Source organism: Podarcis vaucheri (assembly GCF_965113315.1).
Source record: "Podarcis vaucheri genome assembly, chromosome: 14".
Classification (NCBI taxonomy): Eukaryota; Metazoa; Chordata; class Lepidosauria; order Squamata; family Lacertidae; genus Podarcis; species Podarcis vaucheri.
Window position 1 is genome coordinate 30,329,435 of NC_138752.1, and position 27,534 is coordinate 30,356,968.

At 48.9% G+C, this 27,534-nt stretch overlaps 1 protein-coding gene across 1 annotated transcript in view; it reads right to left on the bottom strand.

Annotated features, from left to right (window-relative positions):
• Window positions 1-2,313: 2,313 nt before the first annotated feature.
• Window positions 2,314-27,534, bottom strand: part of USP31 (ubiquitin specific peptidase 31) — a 38,200-nt gene continuing 12,979 nt past the window's right edge. The window contains exons 2-16 of the mRNA XM_082199327.1: window positions 20,267-20,401; window positions 19,738-19,826; window positions 18,971-19,063; window positions 18,102-18,237; window positions 17,552-17,696; window positions 17,039-17,219; window positions 14,613-14,724; window positions 14,062-14,156; window positions 13,379-13,456; window positions 12,626-12,755; window positions 11,841-11,960; window positions 11,274-11,499; window positions 10,721-10,879; window positions 10,099-10,251; window positions 2,314-8,982 (exon numbers count right to left, since the gene is read on the bottom strand). Of these exons, the coding sequence (XP_082055453.1) occupies window positions 7,415-8,982; window positions 10,099-10,251; window positions 10,721-10,879; window positions 11,274-11,499; window positions 11,841-11,960; window positions 12,626-12,755; window positions 13,379-13,456; window positions 14,062-14,156; window positions 14,613-14,724; window positions 17,039-17,219; window positions 17,552-17,696; window positions 18,102-18,237; window positions 18,971-19,063; window positions 19,738-19,826; window positions 20,267-20,401 (3,420 nt within the window). The 3' untranslated portion in view covers window positions 2,314-7,414. The remainder of the gene's footprint in view (window positions 8,983-10,098; window positions 10,252-10,720; window positions 10,880-11,273; window positions 11,500-11,840; window positions 11,961-12,625; window positions 12,756-13,378; window positions 13,457-14,061; window positions 14,157-14,612; window positions 14,725-17,038; window positions 17,220-17,551; window positions 17,697-18,101; window positions 18,238-18,970; window positions 19,064-19,737; window positions 19,827-20,266; window positions 20,402-27,534) is intronic.

Below are 27,534 nucleotides of genomic sequence, written 5' to 3' on the forward strand. Positions count from 1 at the left end.
AGATCACCAACATCCGTAGAGGTAAACACCAAGTCTAAGGCATGTCCGCGGCTATGAGTTGGGCCAAACTTATTCAGGGACAGCCCCATGGAGGCCATGCTTTCCACGAAGTCCCGAGCAGCCCCTTGTAAGGTCGTGTCGGCATGGATGTTAAAATCCCCCAGGACAACCAAGCTAGGTGTCTCCAGGAGCATATCCGCCACGACCTGAAGCAGCTCGGGCAGGGAATCCTTGGTGCAGCGGGGAGGTCAGTACACCAATAGGAATCCTGTACTGCCCCTATTGCCCAACTTCCAGAACATGCACTCAGAAAATTGGGTCTTCCCAATAGGACGCCTGGTGCAGACTAATGACTTCCTAAAAATCACTGCAACCCCCCCTCCCCGCCCACATGACCTGGGTTGCTGTGCGTAAGAGAAACCTGGCGAGCAAGCAGCGGCAAGGACAGGCCCATCTGCCTCATCCAACCAGGTCTCTGTCACACATGCCAGGTCAAATCCTCCATCCACAATCAGGTCGTGGATGGCTGTGGTTTTATTCATCATTGACCTGGCATTGCACAGCAACACTTTCAGGTCATGTGGGTTTCCCTTGCTGATTCCAGTATCCTTCCGGTCAGGACCAGACCTGGAGGCAGGGATAGTCCTCAAACAACGACTAAACCTGCCTCCTCGGAAATGACATGGTCTGGTCTTAGCGTAACTCCTCCTCCTGCCCGTGATTACTGAGATTGGGTGTCCCAATACATTCCCCCCTGTGGAACCTGCCCCAGCCATTCTATTGGCTGAGGCCCACTCCCAGGCAGCCCTGACCCTTCCCCTTAAAAGGCAAAATACAAACTATATAATAACTTAACAGAATAATAAAAATAGAAGCACAGCAAAAAACAATAGTGCTAAAATTAAACTATTCCCCACCCTAACTAAATACTTAACCAACCGCAAACAGAAATAAAATTATAAAATTATAAAACATTATAAAAAACAACCACCACCATTTAAGGTGCAGCAAATTAAAAGCAGTTAAAACATTTAAAACCATTTTGTCACTTGCTGCAGGTAGCTGCTCAGGCCTCTAAACTGTAGTGGTGAGTGCAGGCCCCGCCCCCTAGGCCAGATGGAATTGGCAGGAGAAGGGGCGGTCCTCCCAACACTCATGGAGGCAGCAACAGCAGCAGTGTCCCAGAGGCCTTGATGGAGGCCCTCAAGCTGTGGGATAAAAGCATTGCAGAGCTCACTGGGCTTAGAAAAGGAAGTGTGTCCCATAACAAGTTTGGCCATAGCTTTGTTCTTGCCCGCTGTGGGTGGGCGCAATGGTTTGCCTGGACTCCACTGCATGCCTGTGTGGTGCAGCAGTCAAGGGTGTTGGACGCGGGACCTGGCATACCAGGGTTTGAATCTCCACTTGGCCATGCAGCTCTCTGGGTGACCTTGAAGGCCAGTCACTTCGCAGTCTACCTCACAGGGTTGCTGCAAGGATAAAATGTATGCCACCTTGGGCTCCTTGAAGAAAAAGGCGCAATATAAATGTAAAATAAAAGATAAATAATATCCAGCCCCATCCCACACTGCATAAGCTTGGCACACCAGGAAAGGTCTCTTCTGGGAAGATGCTTGGAAAGCTACGAGTCAGGGATTTGTTAGCTGCGATTCCTGAACTGAAGGGGGTTCAATTAGGTGACCCTTTCAGCTCTACAATTCTATGATTCTATGAGTGGATGCACCAGTTGGCAGCTCCTTCTATTGGCAGGCAAGTGGGCCCCACTCAGACCTCTTTTCTTCTTGCATTATTCCCTCAACTCGTCCTAAACTGTGGCTCTCCATTTGTTGTTGGACTTTGATTCCTATCAGCTACAGCCAGCTCTGACTCAGTGTACAATTCCTGGCCTAGTAGACAGCCAGCTAGCCAGCCAACACTTAGGAGAATCATGTCTCCATCTCTAGTGGTGGCACAAAGGCATGAGCGCCATCTGGCGGCAAGGAAGAGGCTCGGGCTTAAGAGAACCATAGAAATGGTGTGATTGTTAAAAGTGTTTACCAACATGTCTCCCCACCCACCTTGGCCACCCCCCCCAAATATACCACACACAGTGGGGGTTCCCCAGCTAGTGCCTCCCACCACTCCTCTGCACCCATGACATCCCAGCAGTCTCAGTCCCTTGTGTCTCCAGTGATACCCAGCCTGAAACCCTGGAGAGGCACTTTTAACCATCAGTGCAGACCAGATGGGCCAGTGGTCTGATGTGGGAGCCTGCTCTGCTCAGAGAGAAGGTGCTACAAAATCTGGTGGAGAAAAAAACACATTCAGGCAATGCCCTGTAATAAATTTATTGTACTTTATTACATTTTCCCACTTTTAAATCATCCAATACCTTGTATCCAAACTCTTCTTCCTGACAGGAAATGATTTTTTAAAACATAAAAATATAAATTCTGCATATTAAAAGTGCATACAAATAAATAAAAGGCATTGACACAGTCTCATGCACTTGCCGTCAAATAAGTTAAAACCCTCTTATGGTACATAGTAATGGTTCCACCCCAAGAAGAGACACAGCCTCCCTCCCAGAGTACTGTACAGTTTTAAAAAAAACTTAGAAATTCTTGATAGGAATAAGGGGGTGAGAGAGAGAGAGAGGAGGAAGGAAGCATCCTGTGATGTAATATGCAACTCCAGCTGTCAGACAGGAAAGCGTGTCCAGTGTTTGAGGCTCACAGTTTTTGGAATGGCACTGAAGACTCAGTTTTAGCCAAAGGTGAGACGAGGCATGACTGGTGAGCAGCAGCCGAGGAAATGAATTCTCTGGATACCACTTCCAGTTCTGGGGGCCCAGGATGCAAATGCAGCAAGTGCCACATTTAGTTTAATAAGAAGAAGAAGAAGTTAGAAAAGGCAAGAGGGAAGACTTTCCAAATTGCCTCTTGCAACCAGCCCCCATGTGCTGGGTTGCAGAGAATTCATTTTGGGCCCAATCAAACCATTTCAGCACCCAGCATTCAAATCAGGTTGGCTTAATGCTTGTAAAAAGGAAAAAAGTGGGTGTTGGAATTTACATTTCATCCTTCATTCTGTCAAATCCAACCCCCTGCATGCTAATGGATTTTTGATTTGTTGTGTTTTTTTAAACTTTTTTTTTTCATAATTAAGGAAAGCCATGTAGTACTTCCATCTCACCGCAGATTAGAACTAAATTTCAGTTGCTTCTGCAGATAATGTTGGACCCCTGACAAGTTGCTGCGGATTAACAGGCAAATGACAGCAAAGCCAAAAAGAGGATTGCCCTTAACATGATTTGAACTGGCATTTCAAAACAAAAACGCTTCCTTGACTGCTGATGAGAGCTTCCAGAATGGTGGAAAAACCTCCTCCTCTTTCCCTTGCTCCCCTTCCTCCTCCCGTGCAGGAGCTGCCTGGGAGCTGTGGGTGGTGCTGATTTAAGGAGCAACGCCTCTCTTTGCAACAAAGCTCCGTGGGGCCTCGTTCCCAGAAACCAGAGGAGGTTCCTCTCAGACCTTCCCAGCTCTGCAGCCAGCTCTTCCTTGCACCAACACGAAACTAAGGGGGACTGGAGAGTCCTGCTTTGCCACCGCTCACCCCTCCAAAAAGCTGGCTCCAGAGAAGCTGTGTTATGGTAGGGAAGGAGCCCTTCTGCCATCACAGATATCTGCTCCTTAAAGAGGCTGCCAGCTGCTAGCAGCATCCCTCAAATGGCTGGGAGCCCCTTTGAAAGCAGCAGGTTGCTCACATCTGGAAGCAGAAATGCAATGCACCCTCAGAAAGAACAGGGAGAAATCACCTGCGACCTTTTAAATACTCCACAGTAACTTCCGTACCCCCTCCCCAGAAACACCAGTAAACAAAAGAGCTGTACGAAGGAGAGGGTTGTGGGTGCCAGAAACTGGGACCCTTCGGCCCTCAGTCTGCTCCAGGGGTGGGCTGAGAGCTCCAGTCCAAGCTTAGGTGGGCATCAGTTGGGCAGCAGCAGTGACAGGGGCAGCCTGGTTTAGCTTAGCTTCAGCTGCTTGCATAGTTAACATGGTCATGCGTGAGCGGGGGGGGGGCAAAGGGAAGGGCCATGCATGTTACCTTCATTGTGGGCTTTTTGGGGAGTGGGGGCAAGAGAGATAAGTGGTCAACCATGCTAAAGAAATTCAGCACTGCCAAGCAGAGAAGAGCCTACAAAACTAGGTTAAATGTGTCTGGAACATGGAGGTTCACTCTCTACCTAAAATGATTAGTCCGACTCAGTCGCATTGAGCCATAGATACATCTGAAAAGACAGAAGCGAAAAGTGAGGTGCTTTGCCATGGCTACAAAGAGTGGCTGTTGGCACCATCTCGCCCACCGAGTACAAGCAACATGAAGTCCAAGGTGCCTCTATAATACAATCCCTTGGATATGTGCTTAGAATGTGCATACTAATTATAAACACTCTCCAAAAATCTAGCCCCAAAGGATGGGAAGCCTTCCGAGATGCAGAACTCAACCTTCCCACAACTAGAAGGGTGACTAGGTGTCATTCATGGAATTAGGAAGAAACAGGCTTTCGGGCCATTTGAATGGAGCTGGGTGTGCAGGGGAGCCAGGGAGGGGGGCTCAATTTCCTCCCTATTCAGGGGAGCCTTGAATTAGTTACTCCGCCAACCCCTACTCCCAAAGAGAACTGCAGAGCTGCATGTCAGGAGAGGCCTAAATTTAATCCCACGGTCCTCCTGGATCTAAACCAACTTGTCTGAAGGGAGATGAAATTGTGTCCTTTCTTTAAAAAGAAGAGACAGCGCTAAGGGCCTAGATGTCCACTGAAGACCAGAGGGTTGCATCTCTTCCTAAATGAGGTGAGATCTGCTGGCCAATGAAAAACTGGCAACCAGCCCAACACAAGGAAGTGGCCCAGGCCAAAGGAACAAAAAGGAAACCCCACCTCCACAAAGCTTAGCAAGGTCCCTTTGACAAAAGAAGGGCAATGAAAGCAATCGCTCACCCCCACACGTACCACTCAACACACACACTGCCAGTGGGGCAGGAGAAGGGATCAAGGTTCATATCCCAGCAGCAGGGCCAGATTCACCAAGGCTGGCCTAAGGCATCCTGTGCCCATGGATCTCTCATCATGTTTCATGGGACATGCTGGCATTTTTCTTCTAACTGTAGTGCCTCAGTACTTGAGAAAGAGGAACATCTAAAAGCAAAGGGGGTGAGCTTGGCAACCTAAGAGCTGAGCACACAAAAGCTCCTGTTTTAACCTACAGGTGGGCACAAGGGGTGGGGGTGGGGGAAGGAGATGTGTTGTTGCCCCATAGGAGCCAAACTGCAGGCAGTGTGAGGAGGGGTTTTGCCAGGTGTCAGTTCCCATGGGGCTGCAGCCTACCTGTTCACAGCTCGGCAACTGGAAACACAACCCAGGTATAAGACGAATGCCTCGCCTGTCACCTTTCAAGGCTGCCTGTGGCGCTCAGAAGCAGACCCAAAGACCCAAGATCCCTTGTTCCTAGGTGAGGAGGAGGAGATGATAACCTGGCTGTGCAGCGGGATCTACCACTTAGGGCCGTGGCAGTGTCAGCTCCAGCCAAACAAAGACAGGCCCAAGGCAGTGCAAAGGGAATAATAAACCATGGAAGGAGCTGCTGCATTCAGGGGCTGAAGTCTTGTTAACTAAACTTTCAAACAGGCAGAGGCTTCATGCCTCAGTGAGATGACATGGCCAAGGGAAGGAACCCATCTGCCGCCCAGCATTAAAAAAGACAAAAGGCACAGCTTGTCAGCAACGCCTCTGCAAAGTTCCCTGTTCAAGCCGAAGGCTTCAGGAGGCAAGCAGGCTGCCAACTCAGGGGCTGAAGCAGATGTGGGGAACCTCTGGGCCTTCAGAAACTGCTGAACTACAACTTCCATTACCCCAGCTGTTCAGTCATACTTGCCAGGGGCTGAAGGGAGTTGCAGCTCAGCATAATCTGGAAAGCCAAAGGTTCCCCACACCTGTGCCGAAAGAAATGGCAACAAGCAGGTGGGCACTGTAAGTTCAAAATCCACTGAAAGATCATGGGAACAAGGGCAATGAGACGAGGGAGGGAAGAGTGCATGGAGGGAGTCATTGTACAGCTTGCCTAACAGTGAGGCACAAGGGTGCCCCCCTCCCAAGGCTTCAGAGTGGCCATTCATTGCCAAAGCCATATGGCAGATGAGGAGCAAGAAGAGTGAGGACCAAACGATTTGAGGAAGGGCAGCAGGAGCCTAGTTCCAGCTAGGACTTACAAAAGCTTAAATGCCTCCTTCCTCCAGCATGGACTGCAGCAACAACTGATCCACAGCTCCGTAAAAAGAATGTGTGTGTGTGCAGTCAAGCATTCTTCCATGTGGACCACAGAATATGCTCATCACACACACACACACAACCTCCTTCCACCTAACCTGTGATACGGCGATTGCTGCAGGGCAGGAGGTCAGACTAGAAGACCCTTTGGGTCCATTCCAATTCTACAATTCTACAATTCCATGAAGCATCCCCTTCCACTCTGCAGAAGTTCCAGGCCCAACCTGCTGATTTCCAGGCTGCCAACTGGTCCCTCCCTCTTTCGAGAAGACACCTCTGAACAGATAAGAGAGTCAAGCAGGACAGACTTTTTTAAAAAACGAAAATTCCAAACATACAGAAATCTGCTGGAATGGAAAAAAAAAATCAGAAACAGACAGACACACTTAAAAGCAGACTTCTCTGACATACACACATACACCCCTCTATGAGAGAGAATGCACCTTTCCCTCCAGAATCTTCTGTTCCCTCCAGTACTGGCTGAGCGCTTACCTGAGAAATAACATTAGCGTTGAAATATTGCCCTTTAAGAAGCTTGGAAATGGGGTGCCGGGGGGGGGGGGAGAAGGCGGGGGAGGAGACATGGCCTGGGGAGGAGTGACACACAGCAGAACAGGATGATCGTCTTGCTTTTCACGGTTTCCCTTTGCAGCTCACAGAGCAAGGCTACAGCCTGCTCAGTGACACACACACACACTGCAAGGGACAGAAGCGGTAGCTTTGCAACATGGACACAGCTGGCCATTGACATAATCCAGAGTCCCTCTTCAGAGAGAAAAGTGGTAAGGCTCCCCAAGAAGGCTTCTGTGCAGACTGCAGTTCTGCTGTGGGGTTGAGGCAGAGGGAAGAGAGAAGAGAGAAGATGATGACAATGTCCTTTGGCGCGCACCCCCCCTCCTCCCCACAAGCCCACTACAAAATACCAGCGGCAGCCTGTAGTTATTTGGTACGATGGCGGAGTCGAAAGGCGCTTGAACAGTAGTCAAGTTTTCTTCAAACACGTTAGGCACATGAACAAAAAGAAGCAAAGGAGGAAACCAACCCAATTGGATTGAGGGGAGGAGGAGGAGCAGCAGCAGCAGCAGTAGCAGCAGCAGCAGCAGCCAATCACTGAGATTTCGAAGAGGCTGGCGGCGGCCGTGCAGAGGAGGGCATGCTGGGAGGAAGTTTGCGCAAGGCTTTGTCGGCTGCCTGCTTGCCACTGCTGGGCGACTGTGGGGGGTTGGCCTCCAGCTGGGAAGACTTGGATTTGCGGTTCGTGAGCAGCGAGTGTTTGGCAGGAGAGGGGTTGTCTTTTGCAGAAGCCGGGGTGGCGTTCGAGGGGAGGGCATTCGGAGGCTGGGAGGGGCTGCCGCTGCCGCCACCACCACTCTTCTCCAGCTTCTCCTCATGCAAGTTCTTGCTGGCAGCTTTGGAGGAGCTGCTCGCCATCTTTTTCGACAGCATGGTGGTCTTGCCTAGGTCGGCCGACCTCCGGCTTTCCTTCTGGCGCAGGGCAGACTTGAAGAAAGAAAGCCCCTTTTCTTCCGACTTGCTGTCCCTCCTCAGGCTTGCACGGGGGGCACCTGTGGTGGGCGAACGGAGACTAGCCATGGAGGAGCTGCGCACGTGCTTGCCGTCCGGCCTCCTGCCGTCGCTCCGTGACTGGCTGATCCGCGGGGAGCTCGTCCGCGAACCGGTGGTAACACCAGCCTTGTCTGAGCTGAGGCTGAGCTTGGAGCCCTCCCTGCTGAGGCTGTGCTCCGAAGTCCTGTTTTTGCTTGTGGGGGTGTTGTGCCCCCGCACAGACGATCCCGAGGAGTTTCTTCTTGTTGCGGTGGAGGAAGAGGAGGAAGCAGGTTTTTGCTTCTGATGCTCAGCAGAGGTGTTACTGGCAGCCTCCTGGCCCTTTGATCCAGCCTCCTTCCTGCCCTGCCCAGAGGGGGCAGGAGAGCCGTGCCGCCCACTAGCCCGGCCAGAGTTCAGCTTGCTCCTGGTCCGGGACCCCTTTGGCAAACTCTTGGAGGGGAGGAGCGGGGCTGCCGGTTGGCAGGACACTGGGGAATCTGTCCTGCCTTTCCTGGAGCTTCTGTCTGACTCCAATGTGTCTTTGGGGTGGGCTGCCTTTTGGGGGCTGCTGTCTGCCTTGGACATTCCACTGAAGCTTCTCCCCTCCTTGACTGGAGAGCTCTCAACAGAATCACTCTGGTCAACAAAAGCGATCTGGTTGTTGTTATCGAAAGGATCCAGGGCGGGGCAGTTCCTGTCTGCCTGCGACAGAGTCTTGCTGTAGGAGTCCGCACTCGAGCCTGGCTTTCGCCCGGGCGCTTCATCTCTGAAGACGCCCTCCATGACTGCCAGGGGAGCTCTGCCTGCCGTGGGGTGCTCCTGCCAGCCGCTGCTCTCGCTGGACTCAATGTGGCTTCCAGAGAGACTCCTCAGGCTGCTAAAGCATGAGGTGGAGACTTTGTCGTCCGCAGACTCCCCAATCCTCTCAAGGGTAGAAGCCGAGCTGTGAACCGGAGAGTCCCCAGAGAAGCGGGAAGGTGAGCTGGAGCGCATCTGCAGCTTCGCCGACAGCGACCACGAGGGGCGGATCCCGTTCTCACTCACGGCCAAGGGGCTGGTCACGGAGGACCTGGAAGACAGGCTCTGGCGCTGGACACTCCTCACAAAGGGGCGGGTGGAAAAGCCACCTGTGGAGCACAGAGGAACATGATACCCAAATACACAAACAGAGCATGGACACATGCAGAAGCAAGGAAGCCATCCTAAAACGCATTTCACTGATTCCCTCAAGGCGTGCTTTTATAATTGCTTTCATACGTTGAATGTGTGTGGCTCTGTCTATTTCATACAAGAAGCTACAATGCATTTGTTTCGGGGGCACATTTCATTCTCCAATGTTTTAATTTGCACACTGTGTTTTGTCACAAGCTGCTTTGCAACCCAGATGCAGTGAATAGCAGAGTGCACATTTTAAAACAAATGAAACACACACACACACACTCCTACCGCTCTGGAAATTGTGCCAACATGGTAACTTCCTTGCCACCCTATCAAAGCTCTTTCATGGGCTGAGAAATCAGGAGACCCTCCCCTGAAGGACACCCTGCTGCCAGGGGACAACTGAGGGTGGCAGCAGCAGCCAAAGCAATTCTCAGAAGGCAAAACATCAATCTAGAGTAAGTTCCTCCCGTCTGTGTACTGAATACCAAGGGCCCAATGCAGCATCCATAATTCAGAAAAGCAAGAATTCTGTCCACACCTCTTTCATTTCCTGGCAGGAGACTGATGTGCTAGCACAAAGGTCACAGGGAACTTCCCCACTAGCCTCTGAGGAACGGTGCTGGGAAGCTGTTCATTCTGCAGGAGACATTCTCACTGCTCTCCCAGCTTTGAGCAGAACACTGCAAGGCCAAGGATGACCCGGAGGAGAAGCTAGAGAAGGGGAAACTCCTCAGAAGAGGATACCTGCTCCCATCAGACATCGGAGGACAGACATTACCTAGTGCATGCCGGCACTGAGATGTGGAGAGAAAGAAGGCAGTGAAGACAAAGGCCTGAAAATACCAGCAACATCCCTTTCTCCCTGGTTTCTGCTCATTTTCTGGAGGAGGGAATCCCCTGTTGCTGCTGGTTTTTCTGCCTCAGCACCCCTCTTCACAGTCCCTCGGGCAAAGCTGGTGACCCTCAGGGTGGCTGAGCTGCAGAGGAGGAACCCAGTGCTCTGCAAGAGCTCCCCTGCCATCAACATTCAAAGTGAGGTGTGGCAGAGCCACTCACCAACTGCACGCAGCCCTCACACTCACCGTCATCTTCACTCCTTTCTCCCATCAGCTCCACTGACTCCGAGAGGGAGGCTAGGGAAGTGCGCCGGGAGGAGGCCGCAGAGGCAATGCTGGGCTGCTTGCTGCCTGGGAGTCGACTCACCCAGTGCTCACACAAAGAGGAGCTGGTGGAGCCTGTGGAAGCAGGAGGAAGAAGTGGGTAGCAAGAAGCTTTCCTCTCATCATAACACTAGAACCCAAGGGGGTCCTTTAGTCAAGATGAACGTTGGGAGATTCAGTACAAACAAGAGAAACAACTTTTTCTTCACACGGCACATAACTAAATTATGGAATTTTCTACCACTGGAAAAAAAGATGGCCACTAACTTGGATGCCTTTAAAGTGGGGATTGGACACATTCATGGAGGAGAATGAGGCTACCAATATGGCTACTAGTCCCTTCAGAACCAGAACCCCAGTTTCCAGCAGCAGGAGAGGACATCTTTCCCTGGTGTCCTCTTGCCTGTGGACCCTTCTCAGGGAAGGCACCTGGTTGGCCACGGTGGGATACAGGTGGGCCCTCTTGGGCCTGGCCCAGTTGCAGCCAGGCTCTTCTGGTGTTTCTGTGGAAGCTACAAAACCAGCAGCTGCTCCAGGCCATTACCTGCCACAGAGCTGTTGGCTGACCAGGAGGGAATGGCTGTCCGCCTCTGGTAGAAGAGGATGTAAGCCGTCTGCTTGCACACCTCGTTCTCAGCCAGCTGCTGAACCTCACTGTCGTCGAAGCAGTACCACAGGCCATCGATCGAGTTCTTGCAATAGGCTGCGAGAGAAGGTGACAGAGTTAGTTAGGGGGAAGGTGAGCACGAGGGAGCCCTACTGGGCCAGCAGCCAGAGCATGCCGGGGTCTCCTAAGACCCTACCACCCCAAAAGATAGGAAAGAATTAAACTGCCAGACTGTGCTGAGGGCTGGAGGGGGCAGCATGTTTTGCCCCCTAAGGCCACCATGTAAAAAGACCCTTAAGGAAGTGCACCACCACTATGAGAGGGGGGCTGCTGGAGAGGCTCAGCTGAGCAGGCAAAGACATTCTGAGCCATTGGCCATCTGCCCACTTGTTAACATCCTTGTCAGCAGAGCAAGTCATGGAGGGTGCAAGGCAGAAGCAGCATGGCAGTGAGCAGAGCCCAAACCAGCAGCGCAGCGCAGCCCAGTCACCTGTGTAGTGCCCGCCCTGCATGGTGCCATGGTGATTGCACACAGCATACAAGTCGTAGATGAAGTCTTCTGGGTCTCTCCCCAGGCCGTAGGGGCGCCTCCAGGGGGACCAGTGAGACGGCAGGCTCCAGCTGCTCTGGCTTCGCTTGACCACATGTGGCGTCATGTCCAGACCAATCAGAGGGAACCTGACCATGTTCTGAAGCTTCATCCTTCTGTCTCCTTCCTGTTGAAAGGGGAAATGCAGGTTGCAACCAACACAGAGAAGTGTGGTGCTGGAGGCACCACATCAGCACCTCAGAGAAGAGGACACACAACTCCTCTCCAGCCGCAGAGGCTGCTTGGGCAAAGGCAAGAATGAAACCATGCCAAAGAGGAGGAGTTCAGCACCTGCAACGCTGGCCCTCTTAGTTGATCAGACAGGACTCTCCTCACAGCGGAGGAAGCCACAATGCCCCTGCATGAAAACAGCCCACATGACTAAGGAATCACTGGGCCACTGTAGTAATCCAAGCAGAGCCCTGGCTCCTGAGTTCCCTCCAGCCCAGCAAGCAAGCCTCCTTTCACCTGTCGAAAGCGCTTCAGGTGAATGATGAGGACGTCAGGCAAAGTCCAAAGGCTCAGCGTGATGCTTCCTTGCTGCAGCTGCTTACAGTGGGGGCAACGCCATGCATCGTCCGGGGCCAGCTAGCAGCAAAGAGAGGAGGATGCTATTAGATAGACAGGCGCACGCACACATGCGCGCGCACACACACACACACACACTCCTGGCATATGCCATGAACATCCACTCTTTATAAAGAAAGGAGTAAGATAAACACAAGAAATGCTTTTTGCCCTGCATCAAAAGACCCCACAGCAACATGTTTAGTTATCGCCTCAATATACTCCATTCTAGTTGTTATCACAAGTATTCCTATGAGACAACTGTATGTTTTATACAACGAACAACAGCAGGCAAAGCAGCTGTGCCATGACCAGCTCCCAGCCTGCCACACTTTTAGGAGACAGAAAGCCAAAGCAGACCAATCACACATGGAAGAGGCAGCCTTTGAAGACACACAGAACTACGAGGGTCTCCCTGACCACTCATGACGCAGCGAGGGACCTCCTGGCCATATCCAGGAAGGGATATTTGGGGAAGAGCCATAACAGTAGAGCACCTGCTTTGTACACAGATATCCCAGGTTCAATCTCCAGTAATAGCATCTCCAAAGAAGGCTGGGAGAGACCCTTGCCTGAAACCCTGGATAGCTGCTGCTAACCAGCATAGACAATGATGAGCTGAATGGGTCCAACTCGGTATAAGACTGCTTCCTGTGCTGCTACTGACAGGTCACTGAATCTCTCACCTGTTCCTCTTTGGTGTAGAGCTGGAAACACTGTGATAAGGTGCAGGACTGAGGCTGGTGGTGGAGCTCCCTCTGCTGGCGGACACTCTCAGCATCCGGGATATATTCATCCTCTGTGTTGACGAACAAACTGCAACAAGGAAATGCAGCATTTAACAATTCCTGTGCTTGCAGGCTGACTAGCAAAACACACAAGTGGGGTGAGGCTGCCTGCCAACCTTCTTGGGAAGCACTCTTGGGCAGGTGACTGGAAGGCTGTAAATTAATCTACTGAGTGCAGAAGATAGATCAGAATCTACTGTGAAATCCCCAGGCAATTAGATCAGAAAAGGTTTCCGACTCCACTGTTTAACAATAGCAGCAGCAAAACGACTCCTTAACCCCTATTAATACGAGAGCTTGGAGGAACCATGAGTGGATTTGCATGTAGAGAGACTGTGAATTCTGTTCTGTTGTAAAAACATACAAACAATAAAAAATTCCTCGCCTCAGAGTTCTATCTTTTGCAGAAGATGCCTTCTGCACTCAGCTCATGTTGGAGAATCTCAGGGTTATGGTAAAAGTGGATCCCACAAGCTTTGAGGAATGCCCAGCCCTGTTCTGGGAAGCAACTAAGCACACACGCGAGAACCTGCTTAGGCAAGCCTAGAGCAGCAGGAAGTCCCTAGAGCAGCAGTCATGTGGGAAAGGGAGTTTCAAACCACAGCCTGCCAGGAGCCTACCCCAAAGTCCCAAATGGAACATGATGCTTACTAGTCTTTTGTCTCCTTGTCCCACTCCACAACCAGCTTCACGTGAGGAGTTCCACCTTGCCCACACGACTTCAGGGCCCTGCAGAAAACACACCACAATCACTCAAAGCGTAAGCTAGTCACTAGCACCTTTCTTTCTTTCTCTCTCACTCTCAACCCCATAAAGAACCTGCCAAATCCATTAAGATCCCCCACAACAGGAACCAGCTGAGTTCAGGGGCTTCTCCTTCAGACCAAAGGATGCCACCTTTACCAGCCTACTAAAGAAGCAATAGCCACTCCATAGGAACAGTTCAAGAGATGACATCAAAGGGAAGGTTTCCTCTAGTTTATTCTGCTCCTTCTTGGTAGAGCATGAGACTATGAATCACGGGGTTGCGGGTTTGAGCCCCACGTTGGGCAAAATATCCCTTGGACTAGATGACCCTCATGGTCCCTTCCAACTCTACAATTCTATGGTTCTCTCTCCAGGACAAGCAGCAATCTAGGCAGAAACAGCTTGAGAGCAGCCAGCTCCTAGGAGAAGCAAGGCCTGCAGGAGAGCCCAGAACCTCCATTGGTGCCTGCCAGACTGAAGCGGCTCTCGCCAGGTGAGATGCCGTCCCCTTCCCCACCAGAGTAAAATAAGCAAATCCCCATGCCCTGAGGCCCCACACCCTCCACAAACAAGGAAACCACACTCACCGCTCCACCATTAGGTGGCACAGAGGCCGCTCTTCCTGAGGTAACAGGTAAGTTATGCCCACAGCGCTGACCACTCGCAAGCTGAACGGACAAACCTACATGGCAGGGGAAATGAGAAGAGCAGTTGTGAGGGGCAGATGGTGAGGAGAGGACAGGTGGAGAAAGAGACTCCTAGGTGGGCACACAGCTGGCATGCACTTGTCCCCAACAGGTGTGCCTACCTGCCCTTTGGCACATGCTCCTCCGGTGCAACATGGGCCAGAAGACACATTATCATCAGCCTGGCTCATCCACCCTGAGCGGGAAGCTTTCTCTTCCTCTCTTCGCTCTCCAGCAGATGGAAAGCAAGAGGAGCAGGAACTTCACAAGGCACAACCAACTGCACTCTTGACAATGAGTTTATTGAGCAGCCAGCAATGTAAGCAGCAATATTGCTATTTACTTAGCACCACAATTAGACTGGCTTTTTACAGCAGCAGCTCTCAAATGCACACACATATGTTGAAAGGCAAAGCAAGGTGTAAAGAGGGCCCAGTTCCAGGCAGCCTTACCTGGACACAGGCTGAGGGCCGCAGGTAATACTGCATCTTCTCCAGGATCTCCTTCTGCAGTAGGTCCCAAGGAATCGTCTTCTCCAGATGGAGCACAAAGGGCTGGCCAAATCTGCAGATAAGAGCAAGGCCATGAAGGGACCAGCAGCTCTTTCTCACTCCCACCATTTTAAATTTTATTTACTTAAGGCATTTCTATGTCGCTTAATCGTTAGCATTTCTAAGCAGAGCACATAAAAAATAAACAACAGAGAATAAAGCAATAGAAGTTCACCGAAGATTTGTATGAAGCCAAACAGAAACCTTAATATGCCTGCTGGAATAAGAAAGTATTTGTTCAGCAAAGAGGCTGCCTGTCTAATTTCAGTTGGGAGGGAGGCTATTGCCTTTATATTTATTTGTAAGCATATGGCCAAAGGAACTATGTACATTTAGCCCAGAGAAAAGGCTCATCCAGGTTTCTGAAGCTCTCTTCAAATCCCTGAAGGGCTGTTAACACACTGAGGGGGGAAATACTGGGGTTACAGCCAACATTAGGCCTACTCAGAGGACACACAGAAAAGGCTCCGTCTTTTGTTCCCACCAATTAAGCCTCCTTTGATGAAACAGAGTCTCAAAAGATGAATTCTACCTGTAGGCAGCTTCATACAGGAGGAGGTAAATCTTTCCACTATCTCGGTCTTAAAACAGTTTAGGGCTTGAGTTTACACACATTATTGGTATACAATTCTTGTAAACAACATATCTATTAACCAAATAAAATTAACTTTGTCAAACCTTAACACAAACTGGCTTTATTTTAATCTAATTTATAGCTTTATTATAGAAGTACATGTAAAAACATAAGCTCCAAAGCCCTTAACAGAATTTGGAAATTTATTAAACACAATGGGTAGAGGGGAAAATGGATTAGTTTCTAAATTGTACTCTGTATTGCTTAATATAACTTATGTACCTATGGAACATCTTTTTAAAATATGGGAACTAGATATTGGCACACACATTCTTCCCAAGAACTGGAATAAAATTTGGAATCACTATCCTTAAAAATCTGTTTCTAGTTTTCTTTGGGAAAACTCCTTAAAATTATTACACAGATAGTATTCCACTCCTCTGTAAATGTCAAAACATTTTCTTCTATATCGCCTAATTGTTGAAGAGGTTGCAATAAACTTGGCTATGTATTATCATTTATGGTGGGAATGTCAGCTTGCAAAAGATTTTTGGAATTTAATTTGGATGGAAATGGTAAATATTACTGAAGATACTCTTGTCTGTTGCCTCAGATTAATTTTACGGAGTATTTTGATGATTTCAATATAGATAAATAATTGCAACTCAATGGAAAACAGTCCAAAATCTTACACTGGACACTTGGTACTATTCATTTTGGAATATAGCTATAATGGAAAAAATTACACATAATTTGAGATTTTAACAAGGCCTTTTTAAATGTTTTGGCATTCCTTTACAACATATGCAGTGGAACCATTATTTTCAAGACAGCCCTCGTCACAAGCCTGGCAAATCTAGAACTGTACTTGATAATCTGATAATACTGGTAGTCTTTATTTGGTTTTTGTCATTTTAACGCAGGGGTCAGCAAATGTTTTCAGCAGGGGGCTGGTCCACTGTCCCTCAGAACTTGTGGGGGGCCAGACTATATTTTTGGGGGGGGGGATGAACGAATTCCTATGCCCCACAAATAACCCAGAGATGCAGTTTAAATAAAAGCACGCATTCTACTCATGTAAAAACACGGTGATTCCCAGACCGTCCGCGGGCCGGATTTAGAAGATTGGGCCGAATCCAGCCCCCGGCCTTAGTTTGCCTACCCATGTTTTAACCCATGTGCAGTTTTGTTTTTCATCTTTTAATTCTCATCTGTTTAATTGTTCTCTTTGTTTTATATACATTATAAAATGAAATAAATAGATAAGTAAACTTTACACACAAACGCAAAAACAAAAAACACCAGACAATTTAGGGCTTTACAGGGAGGCACCTCGAACTGAGCCCAGAAAGAAACAAGACTTCAAATACAATTGATGAGAGATCACTGCAATGTGGTCTAAAAAGTCTATGTTGGCGCACAATCAGACCACCAGCAGGGTGCAAGTGACACCCTTTACCCTTCTTGGCTCGCCATGGGAACAAGGAAAATGTTTCTAGACAGACTCATAATTTGGCTGTTGATCTGACAGAGATCACTTTAATCTGATAGCCCAAAGTGAATTACAACATCAAAAGCAAAAGATTCAACTTTTTAATTATTATGGTACTGTTTAGAAATTGATACTGTAGAAAATAGTATTTAAAAAGCCAGGTTAAATAAGCAAAAGCCAAAAAGAAAAATTGCAGAGTTCACTGCACACCTCTCAAAACCAGAACTAGAGGGGGCCTCTTGCCTGCGAGGCAACGGTTACCTCTTCCCCTGCTGTCCAGTACAAGCCCGGTTGCAAACCAACACCACCAGCTTATCGCTTGCTGCTGCCGCTGCTGCTGCCGCCACCCTGGTATTCTCCAGCCTCCCTTGGGTATACGGAGCTGCCCGAGGATGGTCAAGGCCATATTTCAAGTGATTCAGATTGCTGTTCACGTGGATTCCTGAAAGAGAGTGAAGAAGAGACTTAATGGTCAACACGCCGCAGAGAGAGATACAGGGGCACATCTGGTGAAGCCATCTGATGGTCAAGTCCAGATAACATGGAGGTCACTGGTAAATGTTTCATGCTCTTAGATGGCCTTTTCTCAACCTATGTGGAACAGAAAAGGAACAGAAGTAACACGGGGGAATTGAGAAAGCACAACTTAACAAAGTTTTTTCTCCCTTCCAAGAGCAGTCATATTAAACATCTAGGGAAACGTTGGGAGGCAAAAGGAAAACTCTTGCAGGAATCAGACACATGCCAGACAGATGGCCTAGCAGCCCAATGTACCTCTCTGGCTTAGGATCCCCTCAGACCGGTAGATCTCTGGGGTCTCAAAGGCAAAGATGCAGTCGCTTTCCTGCACTGTGTCGAGGTCATCCAAGTCAGAGAAGGAGCGGTGGAACCCATCATAGTACATCTCAGTGAGCACGATCTGCAGGAGGCCAGAATGTAATAAGTACCTGTGTTGCAGCATTGCCGAGGCCAAATAGCAAGACTCCTAAATGCTACATACACCCCCTGGATAGATCAAAATAATACAAGGTGCCCAGAGACCCGTCTAGCTAGGGCTCAGGCAGAAGCTTTTCCCAGCTTCCCAAAATCCTTCCACTCAGGGGTGGGAAACTGGATCCAGTCACTTTGAGGGTTTCTACAGTCATGCCGAAATAAAAGGGATCACTGAGACACCACCACCCTCAGCCACACATCATAAACACTGCACAGGAAGAGGTATTTGGTACATTTTTAGGTCATTGGATGCTGAACAGTGAGTGTGGTACAGCTGCAAGAATCAGCCCCAATGTCCTCAACCCTGATGTCTGGCAGGACCAACATTCACCTGTTTGGTGGGGATTTTGGTTTCCCTGGACACAGCTTCTCTCAGTCGCGCCACTGTTCCAGACAGAGGCACAGCCACCCCGATGCGCATGCAGTGGGAGCACTTCCCTCGGTACACCACTGTGATGTACAACGGCCTGCAGAGAGGACAACAAGGGCACATCTTTTTGGAGGGCAGACATTTGGGAGTTGGATGAGGAGGCAAATCTGCTGAGGTTCAGCAAGGTGGGTGGGGTGGAACAGGACTTATGCACACATGGACATTCTGGGCCCAGCTGCAGCTCACTCTCCACAGGCTGCAAGAACTTTAGCTCATTCATTCATTCATATGCCGCTTTTCCACACACACCAAAAACAATACTCAAAGCGGCTTCCAACAAAGAAAACAGGAAAGCACTTCAAAACCAAAGAGTGCAAAACAATTTCATAACAACAAAGCAAAACACCACAATAGCAAATTTAATTACATACAAAAAAGAAAAACACTTTTCATTATTATAAATATAACAAGGTTATGTAAACAACATCCAGCATCCAATGGCAAAAATCAAGAGTTTCACCCTCCCAGGGAACTGTAGGGGAACTGGAAACACCCCTCCCTTGCTTGCTCAGGACCAAGCAGCAGATTTGCAGCATATTGCTATAGCCTGAGCTCTCTCCACATTTAAACAGTGAGGATTCCTTCCCCACCATCACCCCCAAATTTAACTGTGGATCCTCAAGACTCTTAAAGAATCTGTGAGCTATACAAGAAATAATTTGGCCACCTGAGCCAGAGGTTCCACATCCCTGGTGTGCAGGAAAGCACCAATGAGTGAGCAAGGCACACTCTTCCTCCCCGCTCCTTTTCCCATGGCAAGGGACACATACCGTGTGTGAGGCAGGGGGATTGGCAGAGAGATGCACAGGAACGGGTCGAAGGTATTACTCTGCTTCTGGCAATGAGGACACGTCAAGGATGACCTGCCAGGTAACAAGGGAACAGAAGCCTCATTCAGGACACAGTACAGCAGCCCCCCTCTCCGCAGAAGGGATAATCAGAGGCCACCCAACTCCCAAATTCCCTTGCAATTAGAGCCTGGAAAAAACACAGCATTCAAGCAAAATGTGACAGTATCACTGGTTTTCCATTCCTCCACCTCCACCTCTTGCAATGAGCAAGATTAAGATCTGGCTCCCATAAGGTGAATATGCTCTTCCACACAATATTAAAAAAGAAAGAAAGATGTCAGGCAGGTTTGTAGTCATGCCTTCTCTCCAACAAGCTATTCTTCCGGGTGCAGAGATTTATTCACTTTTCATTGAAGAAGCATTAAATCACATGGCAGCTGAGAAACAGATTCACCTCCTCAGCTGTTGAGAACTGGGCCCAAGAGGCCACACTGGAAAGCTGAGCCCCACACCTGCTGCCCCAAGACCTTGTTTCTCAGCCTCAAGGAAAAGCACCCAACTCACAAACCCCAGGGCAGGCAGAGTGAATCAGGGAATGAAACAGATCTTCATCCCTGAAGGTGGTTATGCTCCGTGGAGAACAAAGTGGCTTCCTCCTTGTCCCAGGAGCCCTGCGAGTGTCTCTGCCCCTAGCAAACCAGACACAGAGCAAAGTGATGCTGACAGCCAGGCAAGTGGTGCCATACCTGTATTGGGCCTGAAAGAGTTCCTGGACAAAAGTGCTATTGATTGGAAATGCAGGTCCTTCAATCAGCACTTCATCTTCCAAAGGCGGCTGGAAGAAAAAAAGCATTTTGTAAGAGAGGTGTTCAGGCATGTGCTGGGGGAATCACACGCTATGGTGGGCAGAGGACAGAGCTAAGCCCAGGAGGAAACAAACTATCTGCTTCTGCAAAATGCTCAGGGTGGCAACTATCTGGTTTGTGTTTGCACACCTCCACAGCCAGAATTCTGTGAGCATGCACACATGCAGAAATTCTGCCCCCAAGTAAGAAACCTATGCACATCTGGAAAGAGCTGCAGAATACTTTCCACTCAGAATGCACCTAGCACAGCCCTGGGACTTCAGTGGCAAGATGGGACTTATCCAAGTATTTCTGGGCCCATAACTCCTTCGACATCTGACTCCTCTGGAACAGTAGATACACAGGCATGCAAAGTGTCAGCTGAGGACTCCCTGGGCCACCGCCAGCATGTCCTGAAGACGCGCCTCACCTTCAGAGGTCGGCCATTGTTCTTCACTATGTTGTTAAGGTCCTCGTGAACTCGGTCCAGGAGCCAGAGGAGGAACTCCTGAGCGTCGTGCTGTGAGCTCCCTCGATACTGCATGGCATTCTTGGAAACGATGCTCTGTGGAGAAGCAGCAGAGCAGCTCAGCAGCTGCACCAAACACCAAGGAAACACCCACCCTCACAGCTCTCCGTAATGGAGCAAAAATGAATATACCGTATTTTTCGCTCTATAACACGCACCAGGCCATAACACGCACATAGTTTTTAGAGGAGGAAAACAAGAAAAAAAATATTCTAAACGAAATAGTGGATATATGATTTTTGTGGTTCATGCTGTGGCCACAGACATGTGATCAGACAGTGAGTTTGGAGTAGCCCAATGCAAATATCTTGAGGATCCATGTGGATCCATGCTTTGTAACCACAGAGGAGGGAAGGAAGGGGAACCATGGATCATCTGCTCATGATTGCAGCAGATCCCCCCGCCACCCGCAGGCATTCGCTCCATAACACGCACAGACATTTCCCCTTACTTTCTAGGAGGAAAAAAGTGAGTGTTATGGTGCAAAAAATACGGTATATGTCACCACCAGATGACACTGTTGTGTTTCAGCTCAAGGAAAACTGCAGTTGGGTGAATTTTTGTTCTTCTCTAAGACCAGCTAGCAGGGAAAGATGTTGCTCTCTGGGTCAGTAAGTTCTTCCAGAGTGAGGTGAGGCATCCCTGTGGTGCCCCGCAAGACAAATGCCTCGCAAAACAAAAAACTTGCTAGACGAAAGGGTTTTTCGGTTTTTGCGTTGCTTCGCTAGACGAATTTTCCTATGGTCTTGCTTCGCAAGACGAAAACGTCTTGCGAGTTTGTTCGCTTTTTTCTTAAAGCCGCTTGAAGAGGCGCAGTTGCGACGGACCGTGCTTCGCAAGACGAAAAACATCGCAAGACGAAAAGACTCGCGGAACGAATTAATTTCATCTTGCGAGGCACCACTGTAAATCCCCAGTTGTCTTCCATCCAAGACAAGAGAAACTGAGAACCCAAATAGTGTTTGTTTCCTGTGGAAGGGCCAGAGTTCCACCCTCTCCAAGGGAACACAGATGCTGCTCACAGGGAAAGATAAATACATGCATCCCTTTGATCAAAGCAGATAAGAGAAGCCCAGTGTGGGGTGGGGGACTGGATCTAGCAAGGGGGTCAGATGAGACAGGTGGGGGCTTTGCACTTGTCAACTGGCTGGCATCAGGTGGCTTTTTTGGTCCACAGGGGTCTGGCAAAGCAGCACTTTGAAAGAGCTTCTGAAGAGCCGACAGACAGTTGACCTGACACCTACTGGTCTTGCTCTCATTAATGGATTACCTGAGGAAAGGCTCTTTCCCTTTTTGCAAGGCAGCAGAATACCTGTACATTGTACACAAATAACTATGACAGCTCTTCTGGAGGAAAATGCTCCCTTTATTCAAAATAGACCTAAAGCAATTTAAGTATCCCCCCCCCAATAATTGTATGCATTGTTCTCTTTGCTTGCCCCAAGTGAAACTGGACCCATAAATCCTAGCTGGATTAGTAGTCAGCTACATAGCCTCTGTGGAACAAGAGAGGAAACAGTCAACAGGCAAGGCTACAATCTTATTACCAGAGGTTTGCGTGTCTACAGCCATACTATCCTGAACGCGCCTTATCTCATCTGATCTTGGAAGCTAAGCAGGGTCAGGCCTGGTTAGTACTTGGATGGGAGACCAGAGGTTTGCATTGGGGGGGGGGAGCACAACAGGGGCAGCAAGTGGGGCAACCCTTCCCTCCAACCCCTGGCAGAGATGCTACATCTTAGCCCGGTGCCACCTAAGAAAAAGCAAACTCTGCTTTCCTGCATTAACAGTGGCTTCTTATTTATTTATTTTTTAAAAGAGAGATTTGTTATTCATGCGACTTATTACTGGAGGCTTTTGCTACCAGTTGCCAGAATCAAATTCCTTGGTCACCTCTGGCACCTATGTTTAGAGACCCCTGGAGATAAACATCGACAGCTGCCAAGATTAAAAGCTACACCATAACTCAATGTGCTAATCTACTTTCCAGCCATGCTATCAGGAGATGGAATACTTCACATAAGTTTGAGGTAATCCATCGTTCTCCATCCTCCTCCTGTACTCTAAAATACATGGGCTTAAGATGGTTAACACAGATCCCAAGAGATTAGCAACTCTTTGTTAGGCAGACCTGATTCCCACCAAGTCTGGAAAAGCGGCCACTTCCCTCTCCTCCCAAAGCTGATTCTCACTCTGCATTTCTCAGCAGCCTCTCATTCAGCCCTGGCCTCCATTAATGTAGGCACATGCTCCCCTTTCATACTTGGCCAGCAGTTAATTTCTCATGTGGGGGTTCCGTATTCAAGTACCACAAACGCAAGAGCCAGCCCCCACAGAATGGCCTGGCCATTCATAAACACAACTGAAATCCAAAGCTCCAGACTAGGCTGCCTATGTAGTGACACCACAGCAACATCCCAGCAAGTTGCAAGAGACATCCATTCTTCCTACTATCCACTGACCCTCTGGAAAACAGCATTTTAAAGAGTATGTGAAGTAGAAAGTTAGCTATGGGCAGCTTCACAAATTATGTGGCAAATGTATGTTTGATGTATGTAGTCCAGGGTTTTAGGTAACAAATATGTATGGTGGGGGGGCCTCTCTCTCTCTGACACAGACACACATGTTGCTGCTTATGGAAATGGGGTCGGGGTCCCCAAATACAGGCACACACTGTTTTGCTGACCTGCTTACTGCAGGAAATGCAGGTGACTAACAGGGTTCCTGTTTCAACTTCAACCCACGCAATCAATTTCCAAACCTAGAAGTGCTTCTGGACTCAAGTATGTTTCCTGAAATGTGGACCTTTCAGGCTCTTTTAACACAAAACCAGCCCAATGAAGGCCACTTCAGGTAAATGGATATTCATGCTAATTCAGTCTCCCTCAGCTACCAGATAGGCATAATATGGGGAGTTACCCGACCTCGAACCCACCACACAGAGAGCAGAGTCCAACACAACACAGTAACACAAAGGCATTTCATTGGCTGCTCTGGAATTCACACTTAAGCAGAGATACGATCCTGTTCACAAGACTGAATGCAATACAAACACCGAGGCACACCCAATCAGCTGCTGGAAAACAAGACAGGAGACAAAGGAAAAGTATTACAGTCCTGGATCATCCAGCTCAAGATAATTCCTTCCAGTGGACTAAACTCAATGGGTGGTGGGACCTGTAATCCTTAAAAAAAAAAACAAGCCTCCCTGCCCACAACTCACAACTACAACCCCCACATAGGTTGAGAATGCTTTTGTATCACATTATTAAAATTAATCTTCCTACATCACAGCCACTGCAAATCAGACACTACAATCTGGTCATGCAAGCAGAACATCTGTAATAGAAGCTGCCTGCTGCCCCACTCCCCCCAATCAGTTGAGGGCTTAGCCCCAAGACAGATAATATCCTCTTTAATGGACATTTTTCACCATATATGAGCCCCCTGGTAGCCATTATTCTCAACATCACTCTAAGGCTTCCCAAAACAGCTAAAGAGAAGGGGCGGTGTGCATGTCCCAGTTTATTGTAGGCTGCATGCCTTGCACATGGCCTAGCAAAGCCACTTCCGGCCTGCCCAGGAAGTGGGGTTGCGGGCTTCACGCCCACCCCCACATGAGCGGGGGCTGGTTTCAGCCCCCGCGAGAACAGGGGAATCCCGGCCGCACCTGCCCCCCCAGCCAGCCAATCGGCTGGCTGGGGGGGGCGTGGCCTGCCCTATTTAGGGCTGGCGCAGAGGGGGCTCGCCCTCGTTTCGAATTGGCAATTTGCAGCCTTTTGGTTTTTCGCCTACCTCGTAGCAACTCGTCACAACTCTTCGGCATTGGCGGTAGGCATTGGTAAGAAGGGGTTAAGAGGATGGGGGGGGAGGAACGCCATCACCTCCCCCCAGTGAGCGAAGGGTGGTCCGTTAAAGGACTACGGGGGGCTTGGCCCTGTCCGAAGCCTATGGAGGTGTGGGCCAAAGGCACGCCCCCGAGCGGTGACCCGGGGGAGACCCGGGGGAGCTCCTAGTCGACGTACCTCAGCAGGAGACTCCCCCGATATAGTGTTAACCCTTCCCCATGTCTCCAGCAAATGGGCTGGAGCCGGATAGTCGATAGGACCAATGCCTAAGCCTATGCCTCTCATTCCTGAATTCAATAAAGTTGTGGCCTAATTCGCCCATTTAACCTTAAATTATGGTGTCTCGTGTCTTTATTTATCATGGTGGGGGCGGGAACTCGCCACGCAAAGTCATAGGAATGCCCCCTCCTGGATAACATTGCAAGAAGGATCTGGAAGTTGGCAAAGGGTAGAAGGAATGGAGTGGGGGGGTTTTGAAGCCTTCCAAAGCAGAGCACAGGGGAAGAGAAAAGGGACACCTACAGATAACCTATTTATTGGACATTCATCCTGATTTGCTTGCAGAAGATTTGCATGGAGAATAGATTATATCTAATCTGAGCATTCATTCCTTCTTGTTTGCAGTTAGTCCACAATGAGCACTCATCCTGAATTTATCCTCCTTTTCCTTGTGGGATGCATATACATCTTTCTTCATTCCTCCTGCACTTTACAGTGCATTTTCCCACAAAAAGTCCACCATTGTAATCTTTTTTAAAAAAAAGTTAATTTGCTGTGCTTAAAACCACTTCAGTTGCACAAACCTAAATTTCCTAACATTGCCCCCCCCCAAAAAAAAATACTAACCATCTGGAGTCACCCAAAGATTGACCGTTTACACAGCAGTAAGGAGCATCAGCCTCAAAACATAACTTTTTTTTCAGGGGTCTTTATCTGTCCTGTAAGCAATAAGTCAGATACAACTAAGTTGTACTTTCTAAGCTTTCTTCTGTCACCATGAGCCCTAGAAGCTTGCTATCAAAAAAAGGAAGCCGATATTCAGCAGGCAATTTCTCTGCTTTGCTCATGCTGTAGCACACAGCATCTAATGGGATGATACCGCTGACATCCCAGGTGCTCATAGCAAGGTGGCTGCTCAAGCCTGCCTATCTAAAGAGAGAAAGAAAGAAAGTTACCAGGCGACAGGGGAAAGGAGAATGTAGTTGGAGGCCAGGGAAACAAGAGGGGCTTGGCCACTGGGATCACTGATCTCCCAATGCCTCCTGCCACTCAACCACAAACCAGGCACCTCCCAAGTGTGACAGTCAGCTCCAAAGGGGGAAAGAATTTGCCGTTGCCTCTCTAGCACTAAGCACCAACGTAATGAAAAGTCATCTGCAGGTGTGAATTACGAAAAAGCAGAGGATGGCTGTTCAAGGCTAAATTTAGACTTTGCTTGCAACTTTGCTGAGAACAGACAATTCAATTTGTGTGTTTTTAAAAGGGTTGTTCCACGTTTTTTGTGCTGTTATCTATTCCAGTCCCAGAAACAAGCCAGTGACCAGATTTTAGTCCAGTATCAACTGTGTACAACTGGGAGACTAACTGCTATGCTTTGGCTGCCAAACTACCATGTGGCCAAGATAGGTGACATCAGCTATAGCTCAGAGATCCCCTCAGAGATCACAGCTCTCATTAGCAAAAGCTTTTAGGCCAGTTTGGCACAGCAACATCCAGCCACAGTTGCTGAAACACATCGATTTCTGTTGGCCTCCTATTCTTTGGCAATCTCTGAGTCGTTCCATTTGCTTTTGGAGATACCAGTGTATCTCACAGCAAAGTTTGCTAATACCAACACAACGTTGCTTCCCAACACTTATAACAAGTTCCTGGAGCTGTGCTGCCTAACCCACTATGCTGAAAACGTAAGTTTATCCCCAAAGAAGACCAGATCTAAAAGCAGCTGCCTGGCCTCAAGAAGCAGCCATGACTTGATCCCAGGAGTGACTTCTTTGCAGAGGAAAGGCAAAGCACAAAGAGTACCCAGGCTGTAGTTCATTGGCTACTAGCCACAATGGCTACTTTCTACCTCCACTGTCAGAGGTAATGTACCTCTGAATACCAGCTGCTGGCAACCACAGGAGGGGAGAGGTGCTCCTGGGCTCATGTAGAAGTCTTCCTCCAACATTGCTCCAGCAGTTGTCTCTCCTGTTTCCTTCTTTTATTAGGACAATTAAGCTTATTTGGCTGTAAAAAGCAGGGAAGGATGCTCAGGGACAACTGTGTCAACTGTCTGGGTCATCCCCCACCCCCCATTCCAGAGGTCAACTTAGGACGTCAAGAGGATCACCTGCCTAGGAAAGCCCAGGAGCCCTATGAAAACCAAGCAGTTTGATCAGCCTCTTTTGGCAACCACACAAATTGTTCCTCTATCCCTGCAGAGATTAAGGGCCCAACCTAGACTCATTTAAATCCAGTTTCAGGCTCGCTTTTGGTTCTCAAACTGCCTGTCACACTGATGGAAGAGGACAGAGGTTGAGTAACCCTGTTAGTCCTTCTGGATCTCTCATAAGGTTTTGACCATTGTACTCTTCTGGGTGGGTCTCCACATCAGAATCAGATGCCTGGTGACTGTTCTTGAGCCCCATGACATTTGCACTAAGAGGGCTCTGTGTTGCTTCTACACACACACCCCAGCCCAATCTTCTTCCATGTTTATGTGAAACTGTGGGGTCATCCAGGGATTGCAAAGAAGGGTTTCATCAATACACAGATGACACCAAACTCTACTTCTCATTTTCATCTAAGTCAGGTAAAGCAGTGGAAACGCTGAACTGGTGTCTGACATCAGTGAGAAGCTGGGCAAAGGCCAATAAGCTGAAATTCAATCTGGACAAGATGGAGGCACTACTGGTGGGTGCTTTGTCTGCTCAGGAAGACTGTGTTTAGGCAGTTCCAGATGGGGAAACACTTCCCCTAAAGCAGGTGTGAGGAACCTTGGCTACAAAATAAACAATTTCTTCATGCAACACATAGTTAAACTATGGAAGTCACTCCCACAAGAGGCAGTGATGGTGACCAAATTGGATTACTTTAAAAGAGGGTGAGACAAATTCATGGAGGAGGATAAAGCTACCAAGGGCTACTAGCCACAATGGCTCCCCCCAGAGCTGGAGGCCATGCTTTCAAATACAGTTGTGCCTTGGTTCTCGAATGCCTTTATACTTGTACATTTTGGCTCCCGAATGCCACAAACCCAAATTGAGTGTTCCGGTTTGCAAACATTTTTCGGAAGCCAAACATCCAATGCAACTTCCGCAGCTGACGACTGAGTGCAGGAAG